General features: G+C 47.1%; 1 protein-coding gene across 3 annotated transcripts in view; it reads left to right on the top strand.

Moving 5' to 3' along the window:
- Positions 1-2,595: 2,595 nt before the first annotated feature.
- GABRR1 (gamma-aminobutyric acid type A receptor subunit rho1) overlaps positions 2,596-23,227 on the top strand; it is a 31,928-nt gene continuing 11,296 nt past the window's right edge. The window contains exons 1-6 of one of the 3 annotated variants that reach the window (XM_059083252.1): positions 2,596-2,721; positions 15,992-16,032; positions 16,556-16,564; positions 18,783-18,889; positions 20,366-20,433; positions 21,737-21,960. In XM_059083252.1, the coding sequence (XP_058939235.1) occupies positions 2,596-2,721; positions 15,992-16,032; positions 16,556-16,564; positions 18,783-18,889; positions 20,366-20,433; positions 21,737-21,960 (575 nt within the window). Of the gene's footprint in view, positions 2,722-15,991; positions 16,033-16,224; positions 16,234-16,555; positions 16,565-18,782; positions 18,890-20,365; positions 20,434-21,736; positions 21,961-23,227 lie in introns of all 3 variants that reach the window. The other 2 variants (XM_059083253.1, XM_059083254.1) reach the window with 2 other exon arrangements.

Here is a 23,227-nt window from a genome sequence, read left to right as displayed (position 1 = left end):
GTGTGATGCTGGATCCTATAAAGTAGTCCCAGGCTAGTTTTCCTGGGAGGACTTTGTAGCCATTGGCTTCATAAGTACAGCCAAACTTTGTTCTTTAAAATGGCTTGTCACCCCTAGTTAACGGAACACCATTCTCAACTATACCATTCCAGGCAAGGCCTTGATTGTATAGTTGATTCTTCCAATTATATTCTGGTAAAAAGGAAGACATAGTCTTTTTTTAAAAAAATGTTTTTTTGTTTCTTAATTTTTTATTTGTTTGTTTTTTTGCGGTACGCGGGACTCTCACTGTTGTGGCCTCTCCCGTTGCGGAGCACAGGCTCCGGACGCGCAGGCTCAGCGGCCATGGCTCACGGGCCCAGCCGCTCCACGGCACGTGGGATCTTCCCGGACCGGGGCACGAACCCGTGACCCCTGCATCGGCAGGTGGACTCTCAACCACTGCACCACCAGGGAAGCCCTGTTTTTTAATTTTTAATTAAAAAATGTTAATACAATTTTTAAGGTTATATTCCATTTACAGTTATTACAAAATATTGGCTATATTCCCCATGTTGTACAATACATCCTTGAGCCTGTCTTATACCCAATAGTTTGTACCTCCCAGTCCTCCACATTTTGCCCCTCTCCCCGCCACCGGTAACCTCTCGATTGTTCTCTATATCTGTGAAGGGAAGATACACGTGTGTGTGTGTGTGTGTGTGTGTGTGTGTGTGTGTGTGTGTTTGCATACACATATATATATACACACATATATATGTATATGTATATATATGTACATATATATGTATATATATATATGTGTATGTATATATATATACTTTTTTTTTTTGCCGTGCTGTGTGGCTTGCAGGATCTCAGTTTCCTGACCAGGGACTGAACCCGGGGAACAGCAGTGAAAGCCCGTAATTCTAACCACTAGGCCACCAGGGAGCTCACTGGGAAGGCATGTTGATAATGAACCTATGCCACTGTACTGCCATGGGAAGTAAGGGTATTGTGTAAGAGTTTCTGAATTCGGAGGAGGGGAATTGTGTCAGTGAGACTCATATATCATGTTTAAGTGTCTCATTTTGGTTTACAACAGCAGAATTTACAAAATTATTGTGAATTACAGATAGCATAAGAAGAAGAAGAAAGGGCTTCCTTCCATATCCAGGAAATAGAACAAATCAACAATATTCCAAATAACTTCAATAACATTTCCCCCATCAATTCGTTCCGTTCTGTGTAATGAATTCTTGTTCTGCTAGATCTTGGTTTAGCAGTGTGATGAAAACTTTTTGCTTTTCAACTATAAAGAATCCTAGAAATCCTGACTCCATCTACCAATATGCTCTGAAAGTTGCTGTCCTTTTCCACGAGGCTCTGTGACTGTCCTTCCTGGTTGAAACCACAAACTCTGGCCTGTAGATTATAGCGGAGTCTTTGATCAAGCATCAAAGGAAAAGAAAAACTATCTACAGTGTTAAAAAACAAAATTCAAATAAGTAAAATTTGAAGCTCTTATTGACTTTATTCAATTCGTGAAGCAGGCAGCGTTCAGTCTAGCAGATAGAAAGGAGCTCCGAGGAGTGGTACAAAATAAAAGACTGTTACAGGCAGAAGGGAGTGGGAACACTAGATAAAAAAGCAGGTTGGTTATTGCAAGATTACTTTCCTTTAGGGGACAGCAGGGGTCAACCAGGCGGATTAGCTAGCTAGCGCTTATCAAGTGACACCTCATTGACTGGTTTAAGATTCCATTTCTGGGAGAGCTAAAACTAATGAAGTTGTCTCCTTTTGGTGATGTGAAGCTTAGCATAAGCAACTCCATTTTGGGCCTCTTGTCTTGTTTTTAACAATAGATAACTCAGACTTAATCGCTATTGTTAATTTATTACTGATATTTTCCAAACGTGAAAGGTCTGATGAGGTTCACAATATGAATAGTACAACTGACAAGAGAATTTCACTCCTACTGTGCAAGAAACAAAGACCGAAAAAAAAACCTCCTTCCCCCTAGCCCTCCCAACCTCAGCCAGATAGATAACGGCACAGGTACAGAGCCCTGAGTTTCCACAGATTCAACCACAGGAAGGCGTGAGGGTGGGGAACCGTCCAAATCCAGCTCTCAGCTAAAGCAAATAATAATGGCGAAAAGCTGTAAATAGATCCAGGGAGGAGCTCATTTTGGGGGCTTAAGAAGCAGTGCAGCACCTCAGGTATATCTTGTTTTGGAAATTGCTTTGGTTTGTTTTTACTTCCTTCTATTCTGTTGGAACAGAAAATACAGACCTTTTACGAACGTATTCACCACGTCTGACGATGAACTCATTTAGACCGGCCAAAATAATTGTCTGACAGGGACACAGGACTTCAACCTCAGTTCAGAAAATCCCTGACATCTGACGTAGGAGGATTTATAGGTTTAGTGGAAATTGCTTTTTCTCCTGCCCTCCAGATTACAGACTGTGGGTTGATTTTTTATTTTATTTTTTGCATGAGTAAACATCTTTCTAATAATGAACAGAACAATAATGTGTTAAGAGAGAAAAAGAACATCCTTCTCCTTTTTTGCTGTTTCTTGAGAGAACGGTTTGGATTTGGAAACGCATGTTGGCTGTCCAGAACATGAAAGTTGGCCTTTTCCTTTTGTGGTGGCTGTGGGCTTTGGCTACTGAAAGCAGAGTTCACTGGCGACAAAGAGACGTACAGGAGATGTCGAAGAAAGGCAGGTGGGTGGACTTCTCCTGATCGAGGATTTAGGGGAAGAGGGTATGTAAAGCGAGCTTCTGGTTTTGTTGTGGAATCGTTTACAATATATGGTGTTTCCCGTGGATGCCTTTTGCCTTTTTACTCCTTTTCCCTTTGTTTTCCTGCTTCTGCCTACTCCCCCTTTTAGGAAGTTAGAATTATGTTTTCTTTTTAAATGATGCTAGATTTGATACAGTGCTATCATTGCATATTCTTCAATCTCTTAGGAATTGTCCTGGGTAAAAGTAGATACTGGATAAAAGAATATATGCACATTAAAAAAAAATAAGGGCAATTATTTGATGTTTGCATCCTAGGTTAGAGCAAATCTGGGACTTCTCAAATAACCCATGGGACCTCTGATTAGTGAGAATGATTCTGTGAGTTCTAATTATTTCTGCTAGATGTGTAAGTCCCTTTTAAAATCTTTTAAAAGAGAAGAAAGCAGCTGTCTTCAAGCTGTATGGCTTGGAGGATCATTAGGCTGTCCCCACCAGTAGTAAATCGGGAGGATGCAGGGATGGACCTGCCCTAGAACCAGCCGCTGCTGGTTACCAACACGGTACACGTCACCCTGGCCGTACCAGCCTGCGGAGGGAGCTTAGACAGAGCCAGACAGATCCCTCAGCATGGGTCTCACCTGGGCAGTTCTGTGACAGAGCTGGTAATGGAATACCTGCATACCTGCTTGTCCGATATGCATCAGTAAAAGAGGACATTTGGAGATCCCCCTAATCCAACTCTCTCTCTTTCACTGAGGAAGAGATGGAGGCAGGAAGGGCACTGATTCTTGGTTCTTTATCGGCCTGAGTCCAAATTGAGCTTCAGCTTTCTTCATCTCTGAATGCAACATGAATAGAGGTCATAAAAAAGCAATTAGTATGGAAGGAAGTCCAGCTTTCTGGAGTCTGGGGCGAGTGGTTGGGCTGGGTGTCTTGTTCCTCAGCTCTGTGTTTGAGAGAGCCCTCCACACATGGGATCCGGAACAGCCAGCTCTGGCTCACAGCGCTTGTCTCAAGCTGTTTTAGCAACATCACAAAGCTAGGAGCTGAAATATCCAGTGGTCATGGTGAGCCCGGGACACAGACAGAGACTGCTGTGCACAAGCCATATGTCCTGTTACAGTCAAGAGTCAGAAGCTGCTGGGCAAACGGTGGAATCAGTGGAGCCGTGCTGCCACAGAGATGATCTGAACCAAATGTGCTCTCGAGGATTAAAAACAACCACAGCAACAAATCCTATGGGTTGCCCCCCAAAACTTCTCAGCCTCTCTCCCAAGCCAGAGCTGGAGGGGCGACCTATTAGTAAATACCATTGAGGAAGAGAAGTCTAGAGAGTGAAATAGATTTTCTTTAAAAAATGACTTAAAAGAACTTTCACTTTTTAAAAATTATGAAAGCCATATATGACCATTATTTTAAAAACCATAGGAACAAAAATTTTTTCAACACACAGAAATCACCCATAATCCCCAAACCTAGAAGTAACCTTGTTAACGTTTTTGTGTATTTTCTTCCAGTCTTTTCTTTCTCTAAGCATATATTGAGTATTCACTAGTCTGGGATTATTCTATGCATATAATTTTGTAACCTCATTATATTTAATACAATGATTTTGTCTGCTTATTTGAAGCTATAGAATTATCATTTGAATGGCCACACTATAATGCATAATAGTGTATAATTACCACCATTTAAGCATCTTCCTCTATTTGTGGACATTTAATTGCTTCCTCTTTGTAATTATAAATATTCTGTATGAATATCTTTGTACATAAGGGTAGTTGTCTACATACACGATTATTTAATTAGGATAGACTCCTGGAATTGTACTGGGTCAAATGACAGAAGAGCATTGAAAGCTCCAATATAACTGGCAGAATTGCTTTCCAGAATGGTGAACCCAGCCAGGTTTTTGTTTTTATGTAGCCTCAACTTTTAAAGGCTCACTTAATTTCAGCCAGACTCTAAACTCATAAGCTGCTGGTGATTTGTATCCAGGCTTCGTTTCATGGGTCATAATAATAACATAGGAAGCAAGGTGAGCTCATGCACACAATGGGGGTGAGGCAAGTAAAGTGGATGCAAAACTTAAGGAGGCCCTTGCGGGACCTGAGAGGAAGTGCCTGCCTCCTTACATTTCGTGCCGTACTTGACTCTCGGTAAAGATCAGAATGCCAGGGCAATGTTTCTAGAATGAAGCAATCCTTATGGTCTCTGTCTCCTCCCTGGAAGAATGAAGATCTAGGGGCTTCCCTGGCGGTCCAGTGGTTAAGACTCTGTGCTCCCAATGTAGGGGGGCACGGGTTTGATCCCTGGTTGGGGGACTAAGATCCTGCAGCCACACTGTGTGGCCAGAAAAAAAAAAAAAAAAGAATACAGATCTAGCCTGTCTATACCACAGGCCCCTGGACAAATGCTGGCTCAAGCTCTAGGAGGGTAAACTGATCCCATCAGAAACAAAGTACCATTATATTGCTTTGTCTTGCTAAAGAATTCAAATTTACTCTGAAGGTAGAGAGGATATAATAGTTTCAGCTGATTTCCATTTTGGAGAGGTGACACTGGCGGCAGGATGGCAGGAGGATGGGAAAAGTGCTACGGGGGGCGGGGGGGACAGAGAAAGTCATCCAGAGTGTCTGCTTTAGACCAGATGAGAGATGGTGAGAGCCTGAACTAGGATAATGCGAGTAGGATGAAATGAACAGGGATGGAGAAGACGGATGAGAGCTTTAAGGAGGTAGACTTGTCAGAATGAGATTGGGTGAAAGTCTAGCAGGTATTTGGATGGTATAACTGGGTAGAGGGTGGTACCAGGGAAGGGAGAGCAGGAAGAGAAGCACGTCTGGGGGAAAAGTTGATGAGTTCAGTATGAGCGCGTGGACCCGGATGTGCCTGCAAGATACCAGGAGATGGTTGTCCGGTTGACAGGAAGGCCTACAGGTCCGCAGCTTGGGAGGGAATTCGGGCCTGGAGGTGTAGTTGTAAAGAGAGTCCTCCTAGGTGGTGGTGGATGAGGTGACCCAAAGACAGCGTGTAGCATAAAATAAGAGCAGGACAAAGGACAGAGCCTTGGGGACGAACAACATTTAAGGAGAGGATGGAGGAAGAGGACTCAGGGAAGGAAGCTGAAAACGAGGGACCAGAGAAATAGATGTAGCTCTGGAATAGAGAGGTATCAAGGAGGCGAAGGGAGCATCTTTGGGACAGTTACCAGTTGCTTGTTACAGGGCAGGCAGTGCCCTGGGCAATGGGTGCCTCGCCAATGACTGAATCAGATACAGGCTCTGCCCGCAAGAGGCTTACAGACCGGAGAAGTGTTCCAGTGCTGTGTCAAGGGTTTCCAGAAGGAGGGAGCGATCACCAGGGTCAGATCCCACCAGAGTCAAAATCAGTTAGGTAGGGCTTCCCTGGTGGCGCAGTGGTTGAGAATCCGCCTGCCGATGTGGGGGACACGGGTTCATGTCCCGGTCCGGGAAGATCCCACATGCCGTGGAGAGGCTGGGCCCGTGAGCCATGGCCGCTGAGCCTGTGCTCCGCAACGGGAGAGGCCACAACAGTGAGAGGCCCGCTTACCGCAAAAAAAAAAAAAAAAAAAAAAATCAGTTAGGTAGAGGGCCAAGATGGGAGCGGGCCAAGAGATACGGTATGAAGAGCCATTAGCAACCTCAGTGGGAAGGGAAGGGTGGTGGTGCGTTGCGAAGAGAAAATGGAGTGAATGCGGTTCACGCTTAACAAGAAACCTGGCTGTGAACTAGGAGACTGAGACTAGAGAAGGTGAGAGGGAGAGACGGCCAAGAGCTTCCAGGCAAGGGGAGACGAGCGGGTTCAGGTGATGAAAGGCAGAGGCCAGGAGGGAGGCAGTGATCGCGCACGAGGTACCGCTGTCACACCCTGTCCTGACAAAGCGCAAGCGTCCGGCTTATGGACAGCGTCTCTCTGATTGCCCTAAACACCGTGGAATGCAATTTTCTCTCAAGTTACTAGTGTTCTCTCTTCATCTCATCCCTTCATCCTCCAGAGAGTTTGCTGGAACTTTGAGTCTCCACTTGGTGCTTCTGTCTCATTGGGTGTGAGCCGCCCCTCATACCGATGGCTCCCTGAGCCTCTGCTGGGCTGGTCCCACGCTCATGACACCCGTCTCTTCCCACTTCCTCTGGCTCAAGTCTTTTCCTCCTCTAATATTTAGCACAGATGTCACCTTCTCTGAGGAGCCTTCCTTGGCCCTCCCCTACCCCCTGCCTCTCAAGTCTCGGGTAACTTTCTTCCGAAATTCCACAGGCCCTGATGGGTCCTGTCTCAGAGGACTAATCATTCAGCATTATCACTTTTCTTCATCTGTCTCAGCTTCTAGACTGTGAGCCCCTTGCGGGCTGTCTGCTCAGGCAGCCATAACAAAACACCACAGCCTGGGTGGCCTAAACAACAGATATTCATTTTCTCATGGTCCTGGAGGCTAGAAGGCCATAATCAAGATGCTGGCAAATTCGATTTCTGGTAGGGATTCTCTTCCTGCCTTGTAGATGCCACCTTCTCACATGGCCTTTCCTCTGTGCTCGCCAATGGGAAGGGGGGTGGTGGGTAGGGGAGGATCCAGGTGTCTCTTCCTCTCCGTATGAGGACACCAGTCCTACTGGGTCTGGGGCCCACCCTCATGATCCATTTAACCTTAAGTACTGGGCTTCCCTGGTGGCGCAGTGGTTGAGAATCCGCCTGCCGATGCAGGGGACACGGGTTCGTGCCCCGGTCCGGGAAGATCCCACATGCCGCGGAGCGGCTGGGCCCGTGAGCCATGGCTGCTGAGCCTGCGCATCTGGAGCCTGTGCTCCGCAACGGGAGAGGCCACAACAGTGAGAGGCCCGTGTACCGCAAAAAAATAAAATAAAATAAAATAAAAACCTTAAGTACCTCCCTAAAGGCCCTATCTCCAAATACAGTCACACAAAGGATTAGGGGACTCTATGAATTGGGGAGGGGCACAATTCAGTTCAGAACAAGGGCTCAACCAACACATTTATTCTTGTCTCCCCAGGTTCAAGTACAATATCTGGTAGATAGTAGATGCTCAAGAAATGTTGGGCATGAATAACTGAGTGACTCCTAACCCTTGCTATTCCTGTACTTCACTCACTCATTCCTTCAGTCATTCATTCATTCAACAAATATGTATTGACCACACTGCCCCAGGCACTGGAGGCAACGGTGAGGAACGTGGACCTCACTCCTTCCCGTGACGTGCTGACAGTTCAGTGGGGGTGACAGACCTTAATCCAATAATTTTCACAGAACGTCAGACTATCAAAGACTTTAGAAATCCCCTCTTTTTAAAGATGAGGAGAGAAAGGCCCAGGAAGGTATGGAACTCATGCCACCCCGTGTACCCTCAGAGTTCCACGTCCCCTGTTTCTCTACTTCTGTGCCCTCCTCTGACCACCGTACAATGAGAACAGGAAGTTCTATTCATGGATGTGAAAGTCGGGTTGAACCATATGAGAATGTTTTGATACTTCAAAAACAGTGGAATATCAGCCATTTTGCGTGGTTCTAGCTAACATTTTGTTGTTTAATCCTTACAATGATCCCCTAAGGTTAGTATTATTCCCCCATTTTATGGGAAACTGGGAATCAGAAAGATCAAGTAACCCACCCAAGGTTAACAGCTAGTTGGTGGCCACCCTGGGATTCAAACTGAAGTCTGAATGGTGCCAAATCAGTGACCCTTCCAATACCACGAGCAGCCTCGTTAAAGAAATCTAACTTCCAACAAGTGATTGTAACTTGTGATTTCTGTGACATTGGGATCTGTGACCCCCTGTTCTAGGCCTGGTCTCCTCCCCATTCCTTGGGTGAGAGGGTGGGAGGTCACTAGGCTGAGAAGTCACCCAGCAACTTCTCATTCCCAAATTCATCGCAGGCTCCTTGATGTACATACGCTTTGTTTTGTTTTGTTTAACAGCTAGTGTATTTAATTAGTGATGGGAATTCCACTCATAAGACATTCATTGTGAGTCTAAAATGTTCAAAGCCATAGAGGTACATTGTGAATAGGATTGGTCACTAAACCAAGGTTGCTCATAAAGCAGGTGGTGTTGGTTTTAGGGACAGATATTGATCTACAAGTTAGAAAGTAGAATGTTCTATAACATGTGGAAAAAATACAACCTGAGAATTCTGATAAAGAGGATAGATGGGGAAAATCCAGAGCTTTAAACTAAAAAAAAAAAAAAAAGTAATGCAGTGTCTTCAAATGGGAAGGCATAGAGAATTTATGTTCAGAGATACGTACAAGGAAAAAGGGATGATCTAGGTCGAGATTTTACCTGAAAAGCAGGTGAGCAAACATGCTCCTACTGTGCCCTCTTGTCTCCCTGGGGGGCCACAGCAGGCCAGGTCTGCGAGTTGAGGACCCATCAGCTTGGTGGGAACCTGGGTCTGTCATGGTGGCAAGAAGAAGGCTTGATCAGAGGAACCCAAGATAACACAGAAGCCACATCCAAGCTGGGCTGGTCCCACCCACACCAGACACAGCCTTCTGGGTCCAGGTGACTCAGCTCTCCCACGGGTATGCAGACTTCAGGTGTCAAGGAATATTCACACTCTGGATGAGTCAGGGCTCTCCACAGAAGTAGAACCAATAGGATGTATGTAATACCTATTTATCTCTCTCTCTCTCTCTCTCTATCTATCTTACCCACACATATGTGTATTGTGTAACATATATATAGTGTAATATGTGTGTGTGTGTGTGTGTGTGTGTGTGTGTGCGGAGAGACAGGGGGAGGAGGATTTATTTAAAGAATTGGTTCGCATGATTTTGTGGGCCACCAAGTCTGAAATTTATGGGGCAGGCAGGCTGGAAATTCCAGAGGGGGTTGATGGTACAGCTCTAATCTGAAGGTGGTCTGCAGGGAGAATTCCCTTTTCCTCAGAGGACCTCAGTCTTTTCTCCTAAGGTCTTCAGTTGATTAGATGAGACCTACTCACATTATGAACGAATAGTCTGCTTTATTTAAAGGCTACTGATTTAAATGTTAATTCCATCTTAAGAACAGCTTCACAGCAACATCTAGGCTGGCATTTAACTAAAAACTGGTACCATAGCCTAACCAAGTTGACACCTAAAATTACCTATCACACCTTCTTAGAGGCAGTGGTTTGAAAGAGAGATTGTTGTTTACCCCAAAATCCACTTAGTGACGAATCAAGGGAAATAAACTATTTATACTTGAGGGAAAATACACAATACTGACTCATGATGTGGATGAATGCACAGCCTCTATAGCAATTCAAGGAATGCAATGTAAATAACATTATGATAACATAAATAAATATAGCAAATAAAAATTAAATGCACACACACCCCCCACATGCTGGTGGGTCCAGGGGAACACAAAACCGTCTCTGTGGGGCTCTGACAGTGGACTGACCCTTTCCACATCACCGTCTGCCAATAGGACTAGAGCTGTAAAGTACCTCGAACGTCTGAGGGATGATGCTTCTGGAACAGACTTGAAAGGTCTCAAAGCTGCCCTGTGGCCCAACCCCTTATTTCATGGCAGAGGAAACGGACTTGGGGAGAGGAGGAACGTGCCGTGTTCCCTCTTCAGTCAGAAAAGCCGGGGCTCCCGGCAGTGTGCCAGCCCCCTAACTGCCCGGTGCCCTCCCTGCCACGACAGGGCATTGCCTCATAGACCTGTGCAGAAGAGCAGGGTGTGCAAACGTCACAGCAGCATCACTTGGGTGGAAAACCCAAGACACTAGCCCATGTTCAACCTTAGCTCAGCGGCAGAGAGAGTGCAGCTGGTCTGGCGTGGGTCTCCTCCCTTTTCTGCTGTCCAACCAGCTTGGCCACAGCAAGCAAGTCCCGTCTCATGGCCTTTGCCCCTGATGTACCTCTGCCTGGACCACTCTTTTCCGGAATCGGCAGGTCGTTCTCTCACCTCCCTCAGGCCTCTGCTAGGTTGTCACCCTCTCAGGGATGTGTTCCCTGGCCACCGACATAAAACAACCCCCCCAGTGGCCCATTCCCTAACCCCTAACCCTGCTTACCATCAGAGCCCCGACTTTTGTTCCTATAAGGTAAGATGGAGCCCTGGATGTGTGTCCGTGAGGATTTCCTTCGAACTTTTGGCTTGGGCACGAACAGTTACCGGCAACCCCAAGAATCCATCACCAAAGCTCCCAAGCCAGAGGAACCATGGTGGGAAGTCAGGCTAAAACTGTAAGGGCGCCTGGCTTTGGGACCTGCCACTGCCACATTCTCACACCGTGACTTTGGACAAGTCGCTGGATATCTTCAAGTCTGCCCCTTCCATAGAGTGGAGTCAATTATGTCTATCACCCCAGGGTTATTGTAAGGATCGTGTGGGCCAATGCATGTCAAAGAACTTTGACTGTAAAGCTCGAAAACCCATAAAGACGCTGGGCCTCATTTATGCCGTCCTATGGTGGACACAGATCAGAAACGCCAGTGCAGACCCTCATCCATCAGGAGCCCCGTAGAGCGTGTCTTTGCTTTGAGGACAGTTATAGTCTACACATCACCCAGTGATGCTTCCCTGATTTGCCCACATGGAGGCCCTGCCCAGGGAAAGGAGACCACTTTAGGGTGTCTTGCCCTGTCTGAACTCACATGCTATTGACATGATTGGACCCAATAATGTCCCTAAGTCGTCTTTGTAATCAAAGTTCTAGAACATGGCCAGGAATCAACCTGGAGCTTAACCTCAGCAGTTTCTACGATACTCTTTTTTTCTGCTTTATGAATCTCAAGAAAGCGTCTTTCCAACTCCAGTTTTCTGGCTTCTCTCCTATTTTCCAGGTTTTCTCTGCTGCAGGATCCTTAAGTTTCTTGAGCTGTAATTCATCTGGGTCTGTAGGCTTGAGTTCCATTTCAAAAGCTAGAGCAGTTGTTCTCTATGTTGGCTGAGGAGGTCTGAAAGCTGTTGATGGCTGGGTCCCACCCTTGGTCTGGGGTGTGGCCTGGGAGTTTTTAAGTCTCTCAAGTGAACCCAGTGTGTGATCAAGGCTGAGAAACACTGAGGGAGATTATCTCAGGTTATCATTTTCACCACGCTGGTCAGCAACTAATTCTTTTCACTCTTTCCTTCCCAACTTGAAGACCGTTCTCTCTGGTGGAGAATATCAAAGTAAAATTGGATTCTGTTAGCAGAATTACTGTCTCCATCTTCTCCAAGCACTATTCCTTCTACTGACTGAACTGGTTCAGAATCCAACTTTAAAGAACTCTGCGTGTCTTTAGCACCTTTTTTGAGCCTTGCCTCGTTTACACCTTGGTCTTCTTGCCACATTGCTTATGGACCCGTTCATCTCTTTGGAATACACCTGTGGGTTTGTGTTTCTCCTTCCATATTTTGTATATATCTTAGTAAAATCTGAGCTCTGCAAACCGTTAGGAGCTGGGGCCACAGAGATGTATGAGATAGAGTCCCTCCGACATAGAGTGCACAGGGACGTGGGTGGGGTGATGAGAAAGCCCCCTCTGTGCAGGATGGAGCACATTCTAATGAATGTATTGACTTCAGTGGGAAGGAGGGAAGCCCAGGAATTCTTCCCGGAGAAGGTGATATTGATCTGGGTGTGCAAGGCATCGTCTGGGTAAGAAAGTGTACAAAGACTAGTGGAAAGGACCTTCCAGATAGATGGGACAGCAGGAGCAAAGGCATGGGGGGTATAACTGGCAGCTGCAAGAAGAGGGGAGCAGAGGGGGAGCTGCGGCTGGGGAGGTGGGCAGGAGGCTTATTATGGGCCTTGTATGCCTAAGTTCTCTAGATTTCATTTTGAGGGTGAAGGGTTTTTTTGGTTGTTGTTGTTTGTTTGTTTTTTGCGGTACGTGGGCCTCTCACTGCTGTGGCCTCTCGCGTTGCGGAGCACAGGCTCCGGACGCGCAGGCCCAGCGGCCATGGCTCATGGGCCCAGCCGCTCCGCGGCATGTGGGATCCTCCCGGACCGGGGCGCGAACCCATGTCCGCTGCATCGGAAGGCGGGCTCTCAACCATTGCGCCACCAGGGAAGCCCTCTTCTTTTTTTTTTGTTGTCTGGATGTTTAAAAAGTTGAAGTGTAGTTGAGGTACAATATTAAATAAGTTACAGGTGTACAGTAGAGTGGTTCACAATTTTTCAAGATTATACCCAATTTATAGTTATTATAAAATATTGGCTATAGTCCCTGTGTTATACCATATAGCCTTGTAGCTTATTTATTTTATACGTAGTAGTTTGTACATCTTAATCCCCTACCCCTATCTTGCCCCCCCTCCCCTTTGTTTTATTTTTTAGATGCCACATATAAGTGATATACAGTGTTTTGCTTTCTGTCTGACTTATTTTACTAAGTATAATGCCTTCCAAGTCCATCCATGTCACCGCAAATGGCATTATTTCATTCTTTTTTATGGCTGAGTAATATTCCGTTGTATATATAGACCGTATCTTCTTTATCCATTCATCTGTTGATAGACACTTAGGTTGCTTCCATATCTTGGCAATTGTTAATAATGCTGCTATGAACAATGGGGTGCATGTGTCTTTTTGAATTAAATTTTTTTGTTTTTTTGGATATACAGCCAGGGGTGGAATTGCTGGGTCCCATGGTTCATTAGCTAGTTCTTGCTTTCTTGTCAAAATTAAGTTCTCCACCTTCTCAGAGGTGAAATAATCAGCAAAGTGAAGTATAACTTATCAAGTGCGCTGCTATTGGCTGAATGAGATTTCCTGCAGATCCCTAGCTTCTCGCACTCCGCCATCCCTGTTTTATCTAACCTCTGGGAAATGTTTTGAGCAAACATCATCCACATACAAACTGATGAGGAACTACAGCAAGGAAACATCAAGAAGAAGAACCATAGGCCAGAACTTTTCCTTCTCTCCAAGAGGAAAGAAAAAAGATATCAATAGATGTTCAAAAAACGTACACCCGGGCTTCCCTGGTGGCGCAGTGGTTGGGAGTCCGCCTGCCGATGCAGGGGACACGGGTTCGTGGCCCGGTCGAGGAAGATCCCACATGCCGCGGAGCAGCTGGGCCCGTGAGCCATGGCCGCTGAGCCTGCACGTCCGGAGCCTGTGCTCCGCAACAGGAGAGGCCACAACAGTGAGAGGAGGCCCGCGTACCACACACACACACACAAAACAAAACAAAAAACAAAAACACGTACACCCGTTGTTCATTCTAAAAAGCTGTCTCAAATGTCATCCTATATCATTATAACTTGGGGCGTGTCAATTCCTTCTTCATAACTTTCCAGGGACTCATTCAATAAATGCACTCGTTGAATCAGTGAGTGGCCACCAGTTTTCTGCAAGGTCCATGCTGGCTTCTCTGTGAGGGGAAAGGTAAGAGTGGATGCTGTGCATCGAACCCAAATTCCAGGCAATGGGAACCGGGTCTTCCATCGAGACACTGTGGCCAGCCTTGCCTCTCACCCTCAGAACCAGGGCCTCTGGATTTGACTCCTGGCTCCTTCACTTTTACAAGTTATTCAAACCCTCTGTGTCTTAGTTTCCTTGTATATAAAATGGGGACAGTGGCAAAGCATACCTCACCGGGTTGTTCTGAACACTAACCCAAGTTAATACGTGTAATATAGTTAGCATGATAACTGGCAGAGTGCTTGAGCAGTGTTAGTTATTCCTATTATTTGATGTGTGTCACACTTCAAAGTTAATAATCCCTTGGCTGGTAAAAAGATGCTGATGACATGAAAAATATTTCAAGATGTATTGCAACTTGAGCTAAAAGCAACTTACAGTATTTCTCTCTCTCTCAGGAGTGTAAGGATATACTCAGGATGGCACAGGTTATTTCTTAGTGGTTTTCAGCCTCTCCTTTATGCTTAAATCTATTTTTCAAAAAGTTTTAACATGGGCATGTAAACAGAAAAAAAGTTATTTTACAATATTAAACAACAACAATTAAAAAAAAAGACTTTAAGGGAGTTCCCTGGAGGTCAAGTGGTTAGGACTTGGGACTTTCACTGCCATGGTCCAGGGTTCAATCCCTGGTCTGGGAAGTAAGATCCTGCAAGCCGTGTGGTGAGGCCAAAAAATAAAAGACTTTAAGCATCCTATTTATCAGTTTTTTCTAAGCTAGAATCTAAGCTTCATGACGGCAAAGGCAGTGACATCTCAGAATCTGACAAACCTCCCTTTAGTCAGTGCCCAGTTCTGTTTCAGGCTGGCCCAAAGCCACAGTAAGACCAGGGCCAAACCTGATTTTCATTCCTACCCCCTCTTTTGGTCCCTCCTGGCTCTCTTTTCTGGTGCCTGTCCAAGGGGCTGAGCCCTTCCTTCATTCACGAACACGTGCTGGGAGTCCACGGGGGCCCAGCACTGTGCAAAGTGCTGAAGATGAAGAGGACTCTGCCCTCGGTGGCCTGTGGTCTCATCCTGCCCCTCCGGACCATCTGTCCGTAGCCCAACAGGCCGCCCTCCCTGTAATCTTAGCCCTTCCCCCACCCCCGGGACCTGCTCCCGCACACCTGCCCCTGCTCGACTTTGCCACGGATGACATAATCCCTATGCGTCAGCCCTGATGTGTCCCTGGACATCAGTCTGATCCTGACAGAAAACAGCACCGCACTCAAAAGGGCTTAACCAATTGAACAAAGGGACTGCTCGCAGAGCTGTGCAAAGGGTTCAGGGAAGCAACCAGGCAGGTGGATGCCCCCCAAGCACTAGGAACAGAAAGAAGCCATGACCACCCATAGGCCTGAAGGGTAAATTGTGTTATTGGAGCTTATCGACGATACTGCGATTACCTGTAATCACAGAGCAACACAGACATTGCTAGTCCCTGGCATCAAAGCAGAGAGAGAAGGAAGAATAAACACTCTGTGTTTCATCTCCTGCCAGTGCCCATTTGGCTGAATCCCTAAGCCGGGGGGCAAGGATGCCCAAGAGATGCAGTCCACCTGGCAATGTGTTCCTCTCCGTACTGACAGCTTCATGGTCGATCCAGGTTAAGAATGCCATCAATTTCAGTGGGGGAGATAGTTTAGGTCAGACCTTTTCAAATCAGGCCTTCTGAGTAATTAATCCTCCAATTCCTCTTCCTGTGGGTCCTGCGAAAATGCTCACCAAAAAGCTCAATTAATGCATTACAGCTTCATAGTTGTTTTTTTTTTCTTTCACATTTTATTCTGGTTAGATTTGGAGCAAATCTGGAGGGTGAGGGATGCTTTGTTGATTTGAGTACCTAGACTCTCTAGAACACCTTTATTTTTAATTTTCATGGTAAGCCTCAAAGACAGAGACCAGGAGCGCACAAAGATGCCCTCAAGTAAGGCAGACACTGGCCAGAGGTGTACACACACCATCCTAAGGGGGGCCTCTTCCCCACACCTCGGCTGCAGTGATTTTCAGCAGCACCCCAACCCCTGGCCAAGGGGCAGGAAGCAGAGGGTGGGACAAGACGGAGAGGGAGCTGAAAAGGAGGAGAAGGGAGGGGGCTCCCGGCTCCAGTGGGAGAGAGAGAGAGGAGGTGGGCAGCAGTGGGGACCCCAGCTTCCTGCATTCCATCCACCAGCAGTGTAGCTCCATCCTGATTCACTAGTTCCAGTTCTTCCCCTGGGCCGCTGCCTTTGCCGCCAGCACAATGATTTCCTTCCTTTAGGAGGAATCTTCCTAATTGGCTCAGAAACGACAATGCCTCCTCCCATTTGCGTTTCCACCTTAGAGTTTGAAAAGCACATGCACACGCACGATCTCACTGGCCCCTCACACCCCTGGTCAGGTCACAGAGCTTCACCTTTAATCAGGCGAGAAAACCGAGTCTCAGGGAAATAAGATGCCCATAGGCACAGAGCAGGCAGGTCAGTGGAGGGCAGAGCTCTGTTTTTCTGTCTCCCAGACATATTTCCCCACCCCCGACCCCAAAGGATAAGGACTTTCTTCAGGAAAGCAGATAGCAAAGGACTTTAAATGTGGACGGAGCCAGTTATAAGGAAGGAAACTGTGTGTTGAGGATGAATGCATCAGGGCCGTGGTTCTCAAAGTACTGTCTGCTGACCACCGGTAGGAGCAGCAACTGGGAGCTCATTAGAGATGCAAATTCTTAGACCTCAGCCCAGACCTACTGAATCAGAAGCTTTGCGGCAAAGAGAGGTTCGGGAACCCAGGTTTGAACCAGCCCTCTAGGAGATGCTGATGCAGGCCAAAGTGTGGGAAATGTGCATCGAAAGGAAGAAGTGTGTGTGTGTGTGTGTTACCCGGGAGAGCACACACACTGGTGCTGGGACAAGGAGAAACTAGGAGAGCAATTCATTGTTTCTGTGGGTTTTAGAGATGGTGATGATGGGTAAGTGAAGGCCGTGCACTGATTGTAACAGCAAAAGACTGGCAGCAACTCACGTGTCCACCAATAGAGGCCGGAGCGCATGAGCGATGGAACACTGTGCAGTGCGAAATAGAATACGAGGCTTAGGACACTTTGCTATGGGGAAAACATCCAAGTCGTGTATAAAGAAAGAAAGAAAAAGTATAAGAGTTTATATAATATGTAAACTTTGTATATAAAAATAGGAGGCCCTTTGTGACAACGTGGATGACAAATACTGTGATCTCACTTCTACGTGGGATCTGAAAAAACGAACTTGTAGGGCTTCCCCGGCGGCGCAGTGGTTGAGAGCCCGCCTGCCGATGCAGGGGACGCGGGTTCGTGCCCCGGTCCGGGAAGATCCCACGTGCCGCGGAGCGGCTGGGCCCGTGAGCCATGGCCGCTGAGCCTGCGCGTCCGGAGCCCGTGCTCCACAACGGGAGAGGCCACGACAGTGAGAGGCCCGCGTACCGCAAAACAACAACAACAACAAACCGAACTTGTAGACACAAGAGAACAGACGGGTGGTTGCCACAGGTGGGGATGGGGGTGGGTGAAATGGGTGAAGGGGATCAAAAGGTACAAGCTTCCAGTTATAAGATAAGTAAGTCCTGAGGATGTAATGTACAGCATGGTGACATAGTCAGCAATACTGTATTGTATATTTGAAAGCTGCTAAGAGAGTAGCTCAAAGATTCTCATCACAAGGAAAAAACAAATCTGTGACTATGTAAGGTGATGATGTTAACTAGATTTATTGCAGTGATAATTTTACCACAAAATATGCATGTATCAAATCATCATGTTGTACACCTAAAACTAAGACAATGTTATGTGTTAATTATATTTCAGTGAAACTGGAAAAAAGTAGGAGATCTAAGAATATATATTTGTATTTACTTGTACCTACAAGATACTCTGGACAGATAGACCAGAAACCAATAAGAGAGGTACCAGAGGATGGGGGAATGGGATGGGTGGAGGCACAGGTAAGAGGCCAACTTTTCACTGTATTTTCTTTCTTTTTTTTTTTAACATCTTTATTGGAGTATAACTGTTTTACAATAGTGTATTTTCTTTTTAAAAAATTGTCAAACCCTGCAAATATAATGCCTATTTAGAAAAAGTGGAAATAAATTAAAATGGCCCTAGATGCGATTCAGAAGCAGAAGCACAAGAAACTGCCTCCCAGGAAGCCAGGATGATTGGCATTTGACGCAAGGGCAAGTCCATGCTCCCTCCACAGGATGGGCCAGCAGAGGCCAAGGGAGCTGGGCTCAGCCCACACCCGCCACCTCTTGCCTCCAGCCCCAACCTGCCCAAAATGGCCGAGGAGATTTGGGTGAGTTAGACTTATTAGTAAGCCCAGGACCAGCAGTTCTCAGCCTTGGTTACACATTGAAATCATCTGGGAAGCTTTTAAAAACACCAGTGTCCAGGCCCCATTCCCAGACCACCCAAATCAGCACCTCTAAGATGGGGCCTGGATGTTGGTATTCTTAAAGCTCCTCATTCATACTCCTAAACCCCTGTCTTGGACCTTCTGGGTCAGTTCGTTTATCCAGAAAGCTGGAGAAAGGAAGAGAGGATTTCCAGCAGCTTTAAAGAAGAAATAACACATCCCATCAAACGTGTCAAGATCGAGTCTGAATGCAAATGGGTTTTATCTGGCTTAATTAGGTTATGTGATCAACCTGTTTTCTCCCCCTCTGCAGCCCAGTTCTTAAGCGCAGCCCTGATATTACCAAATCGCCACTGACAAAGTCAGAACAGCTCCTGAGGATAGATGACCACGATTTCAGCATGAGGCCTGGCTTTGGAGGTATGAAACACGCACTCTGGGGGCTTGGCTTCTTTCTACAGGTCCTTCTGCCCGTCTGTGGGCAGAAATCAAGCCAAGGGTCCGCTCAGCGTTGCTCCCTGCATTCAAGTCTGCCTTGGTTGTGCTTGGTGGACAAGGCCTCTGAGCCCCCGGCATCATCTGAGTACCTCCCCTGGCCGGCCTGCCCTGGGCTCTGCTGAACGCATTCTTGGGAGGCGGCTGCTGGTCGGTGGCCAGGCCAGCCCAGCCGAGCTGTCCTCGGGCCACCGCTGACAAGGACGGCTCAGCATCGGGGAGCCCAGCAGCTGGCTGTGAGGACGGCAACGGGAAGACAGGGCAGCTGCAGCCCAAAGCTGCCTCCTGAAAATGCTCAGAAAGAACGATCTTGGACTAAATTTCTTCTCGTCTGGAAGCTGGCAGACAGAACTCTGGGTCCATATCCAAGGGCAGAGTGTGGTCTGCTGGGTTTAATTAAATGAAGATAGTTAGAGAAAAATAATGATTTAGTGCTGAGGGATGCCAGAGCCCTCTGAAGCTTAGCCTGCAGCTGACAGATTTCAGCTTTCTTAGTGTGAAATAGGGTTTTCATCCTTCTGGTTTTTTTCCCTGGAAAAAAAAAAATATTTATTTCAGAAATCATTCTCATGCCTTTTGTTTCTTCCAGTCACCTTTGCCTAAAGAATAAACAGGTTCTAGAAGGGAGTCTCTGTCCAGTCCATAATCAGCTGCTGTTGGATCCAAACCCACCTTTTTACTCTGTGATGATCTAAGTGTGTTCCATGTCTGCCCTACACGCCTAAAAGCAGGGAGGAAAAGAGGCAACAATTTACTTCCCTTATAATACTTTCTTTCTCTTTATGAATATTGTGTTTATGGCCTAGAAACAGCGCCCCCCCCCCCAAATCTAATGTTTTCATATCCATCCCAGTGTATCACGTCCCCCGTGGAAGCTACTCCATCATGTAGCAAAGATGCAGATCTGTGGGCTTGGCTAATGTTTTGAATATGACTTTGTGTACTGATTTACCAAGCAATGCCTTCGTTATGGCCAGAGACATTGGCTTCCAAGATGAAAGAGGGTACAAAACCAGGAGGTAAATATAAAAACAATAAAATGTGTGACCTCCTGCTGAGGAGTAGCTCCTTAGATGGGACCTGACTTTGATCTAGGTCTTCATCTTCCCCTTAGATGAGCATGTGTAACCAAAGACAGATGCTTTATATTAATCTAATTGTTTCAGAATCACCTGGGTGATTCAGACCAAAACCATTGTTTTTCACCTTAGTTGGAATATTCCAGGGAGCCAGCCCATGACTCCACCCTTTTATCTCTGCTTATCCTGGCATGTGGGACACCAAACCTTCAAATCTGACAAGACACGGAGGTTCCAGGGGAAATGCTCCCTTACGCCTGTCTCATTCACAGTCAAAGTTCAAGTGAAAAGAATAAATGCTCTTGCCGTGCCCTGTCCCCAGGCCCGGCCATTCCTGTTGGCGTGGATGTGCAGGTGGAGAGCCTGGACAGCATCTCAGAGGTCGACATGGTAAGTGCTTCTCTAACCAGAGCTGCAGACAGGGAGATTCCCACCGGGCCTACGCTGGGCCAGGAGCTCCACACACCAGAATTCACCGGGCGCATAACTCCCCAGGTGGTGGGAATTCCCACACTCATTTTACAGAAGTTCAGGGAGGTTGAGACACTTGCTCAAAGCTACCCAGTTGGTATGAAACAGAACCAGATGACAAACATGATCTTCCGTGCCGCATTGTCCAGGGTCTTGCCACTGGGATTGTTCTCCGGGCAAAGGCTCTCCAACATAAACAGCAGGGTCCAAGGAGCCAGATATATGCTACTGCTGTGGATTCTGTGTCTGGCTGTGAAAATGCAGAAAAAGCAAAAGTTTCCTTTGTTTTTCCTTTTTAGTGGGCTTAGATAAAAAATAGAACATTCCACAACTCCTTGACTTACAGGACTTTTTAGGGCCTTATCTTAGTTTGGGTTCCCCGAGAAGCAGACCTGAGACAAGCATTCCAGCACAAGCAGGTTATTGCTGGCGATCCCAGGAAACACAAGAAGAGGCTGGGGACAGGGGAGGGGAAGGAAGCAGAAAGGGTCGTGCCATCCAACCAGGTCTGTGTGAGGCTCGGTCCCTCGGAGGTACTCCGAGTCAGCACAGAGCTCACCTCAGCGTTGTCCCAGCTGAGGGCCCGGGAGCTTATCCATCTTATCATCTTTTTTTTTTTTTTTTTGCGGTACGCGGGCCTCTCACTGTTGGGGCCTCTCTGTGCTCCGGACGCGCAGGCTCAGCGGCCATGGCTCACGGGCCCAGCCGCTCCGCGGCACGTGGGATCTTCCCGGACCGGGGCACGAACCCGTGTCCCCTGCATCGGCAGGCGGACTCTCAACCACTGCGCCACCGGGGAAGCCCCATCTTATCATCTTATCGTATCTACTTATCCAACTCCCAACCCTTCCCCCAACTCCACTCCCTGCCTGAGGGCTGCTTCCAGAGGCTTGAACTGTCTGGCATTTGGGGCTGGCCCTGTGCATGGGCTGGGAGCCCTCAGGCAGCGGTGAGGGTCTCATTGCCGGCGGTAGCACCCTTCGCCCAGCGGAGGCGAGTGTCAGAGGATGGAGTGGGGCTCAGGCTCCCCCCTCTGTAGAGCCTCTTGCCGAGTCCCCCCGCCCCAAGCAGGGTTCGAGAGCCTCCTGCGTCAGCAAACCCCAGGGACTAGAAGCAAGGCCTTCCCGGGCTCAGTTCCCGCCCCAGCCTGGGGTACAGGGCGTCCTGCCATCACCCAGCTGTTCAGTGGGGGGGGGTCTCCCTCTCTGCCCTCGGCCCCCAGGACTTCACGATGACCCTCTACCTGCGGCACTACTGGAAAGACGAGAGGCTGTCCTTCCCGAGCACTAAGAACCTCAGCATGACGTTTGACGGCCGGCTGGTGAAGAAGATCTGGGTCCCCGACATGTTTTTCGTGCACTCCAAGCGCTCCTTCATCCACGACACCACCACGGACAACGTGATGCTGCGGGTCCAGCCCGACGGCAAAGTGCTCTACAGCCTCAGGTGAGCCCTTCCTGGCCTCCTTCTGGGCCTCTTTCCCTCGGAGGCCTCTTACTCCCGAAGCTGCGAGGAAGGGAGAACTTTTGTCAACCAGGAACATCACTGGTCCCACCACAGCAGTTTTGCTTTTTACCTTTTTTGGGGGGGCCACGCCGTGTGTCTTGTGGGATTTTTAGTTCCCGAGCAGGGATGGAACCGGTGCCCCCTGCAGTCGAAGCGGAGTCCTAACCATGGACCGCCAGGGAATTCTGCTTTTCGGCTTTGAACAGCTTAGCTTCTAACTTTCCAGGAGCTGCCGACTTTTCAACATCAAGAAAACCTAACTCTACACATGAGTAAACATTTATCTATCTATCTATCTATCTATCTATCTATCTATCTATCTATCTATCTATCTATCTATCTATCTTTGGCTGTGTTGGGTCTTCGTTGCTGTGCATGGGCTCTCTCTAGCTATGGCGAAGGGGGGCTGCTCTTCGTTGGGCTCAGTAGTTGTAGCACGCAGGCTCAGTAATCGTAGCGCACGGGCTTAGTTGCTCCGTGGCATGTGGGATCTTCCCGGACCAGGGCGCGAACCCGTGTCCCCTGCATTGGCAGGTGGATTCTTAACCACTGTGCCACTAGGGAAGTCCCAGAGTAAACATTTTAAAGAATTATTTCGTCTTGCAAATACACTTGGGGAAATTTCTCAGGCTGATGCTTATGATTTATGCCCTATTCAAGTTCAATTTCAAACGTTTAATGAAAGTTTTATTTCTCTAATAGGGGTCAGAGAAGTAGCTAACGTATTCTTCTCAAAGACCTGCCTCCTTCAACTCCTCCGATTCCCAATTTCCGATTTGGAATTTTGGTTTAGAAGAAAATTTGTTTACCTTGCCTGGCCAGCTCAGGCTTGTTTTTTGTCCCTTCTCCCTGGTGTTCTCCTTGAGAAACTTTGGGGACCCCGGGCCACTTGATGATTTTAAATGGTATTTTGAGCATCACTTAGGAAACATAAAGAATAAAATCTTCTCTTCTCACAAGATTAGATACCTTAGAAATGTTTCTTTTATTTATTTATTAAAGTATAGCTGATTTACAATATTACATTAGTTTCAGGTGTACAACATAGTGATTCAATATTTTGATAGTCTATCCTCCATTTACAGTTATTAGAAAATATTGGCTCTATTCCCTGTGCTGTGCAGTAGCCTTAGAAATGTTTAATTGCTCATCAAGCACTGAGCTGGGGAAGCTTTCCTTAAGTACAGGCATGCAGTGGGGCTTTCCC

The sequence above is a fragment of the Kogia breviceps genome, chromosome 13 (genome assembly GCF_026419965.1).
Source record: "Kogia breviceps isolate mKogBre1 chromosome 13, mKogBre1 haplotype 1, whole genome shotgun sequence".
In the NCBI taxonomy this organism is placed as follows: Eukaryota; Metazoa; Chordata; class Mammalia; order Artiodactyla; family Physeteridae; genus Kogia; species Kogia breviceps.
This window is presented reverse-complemented; position numbering and strand designations above follow the sequence as displayed.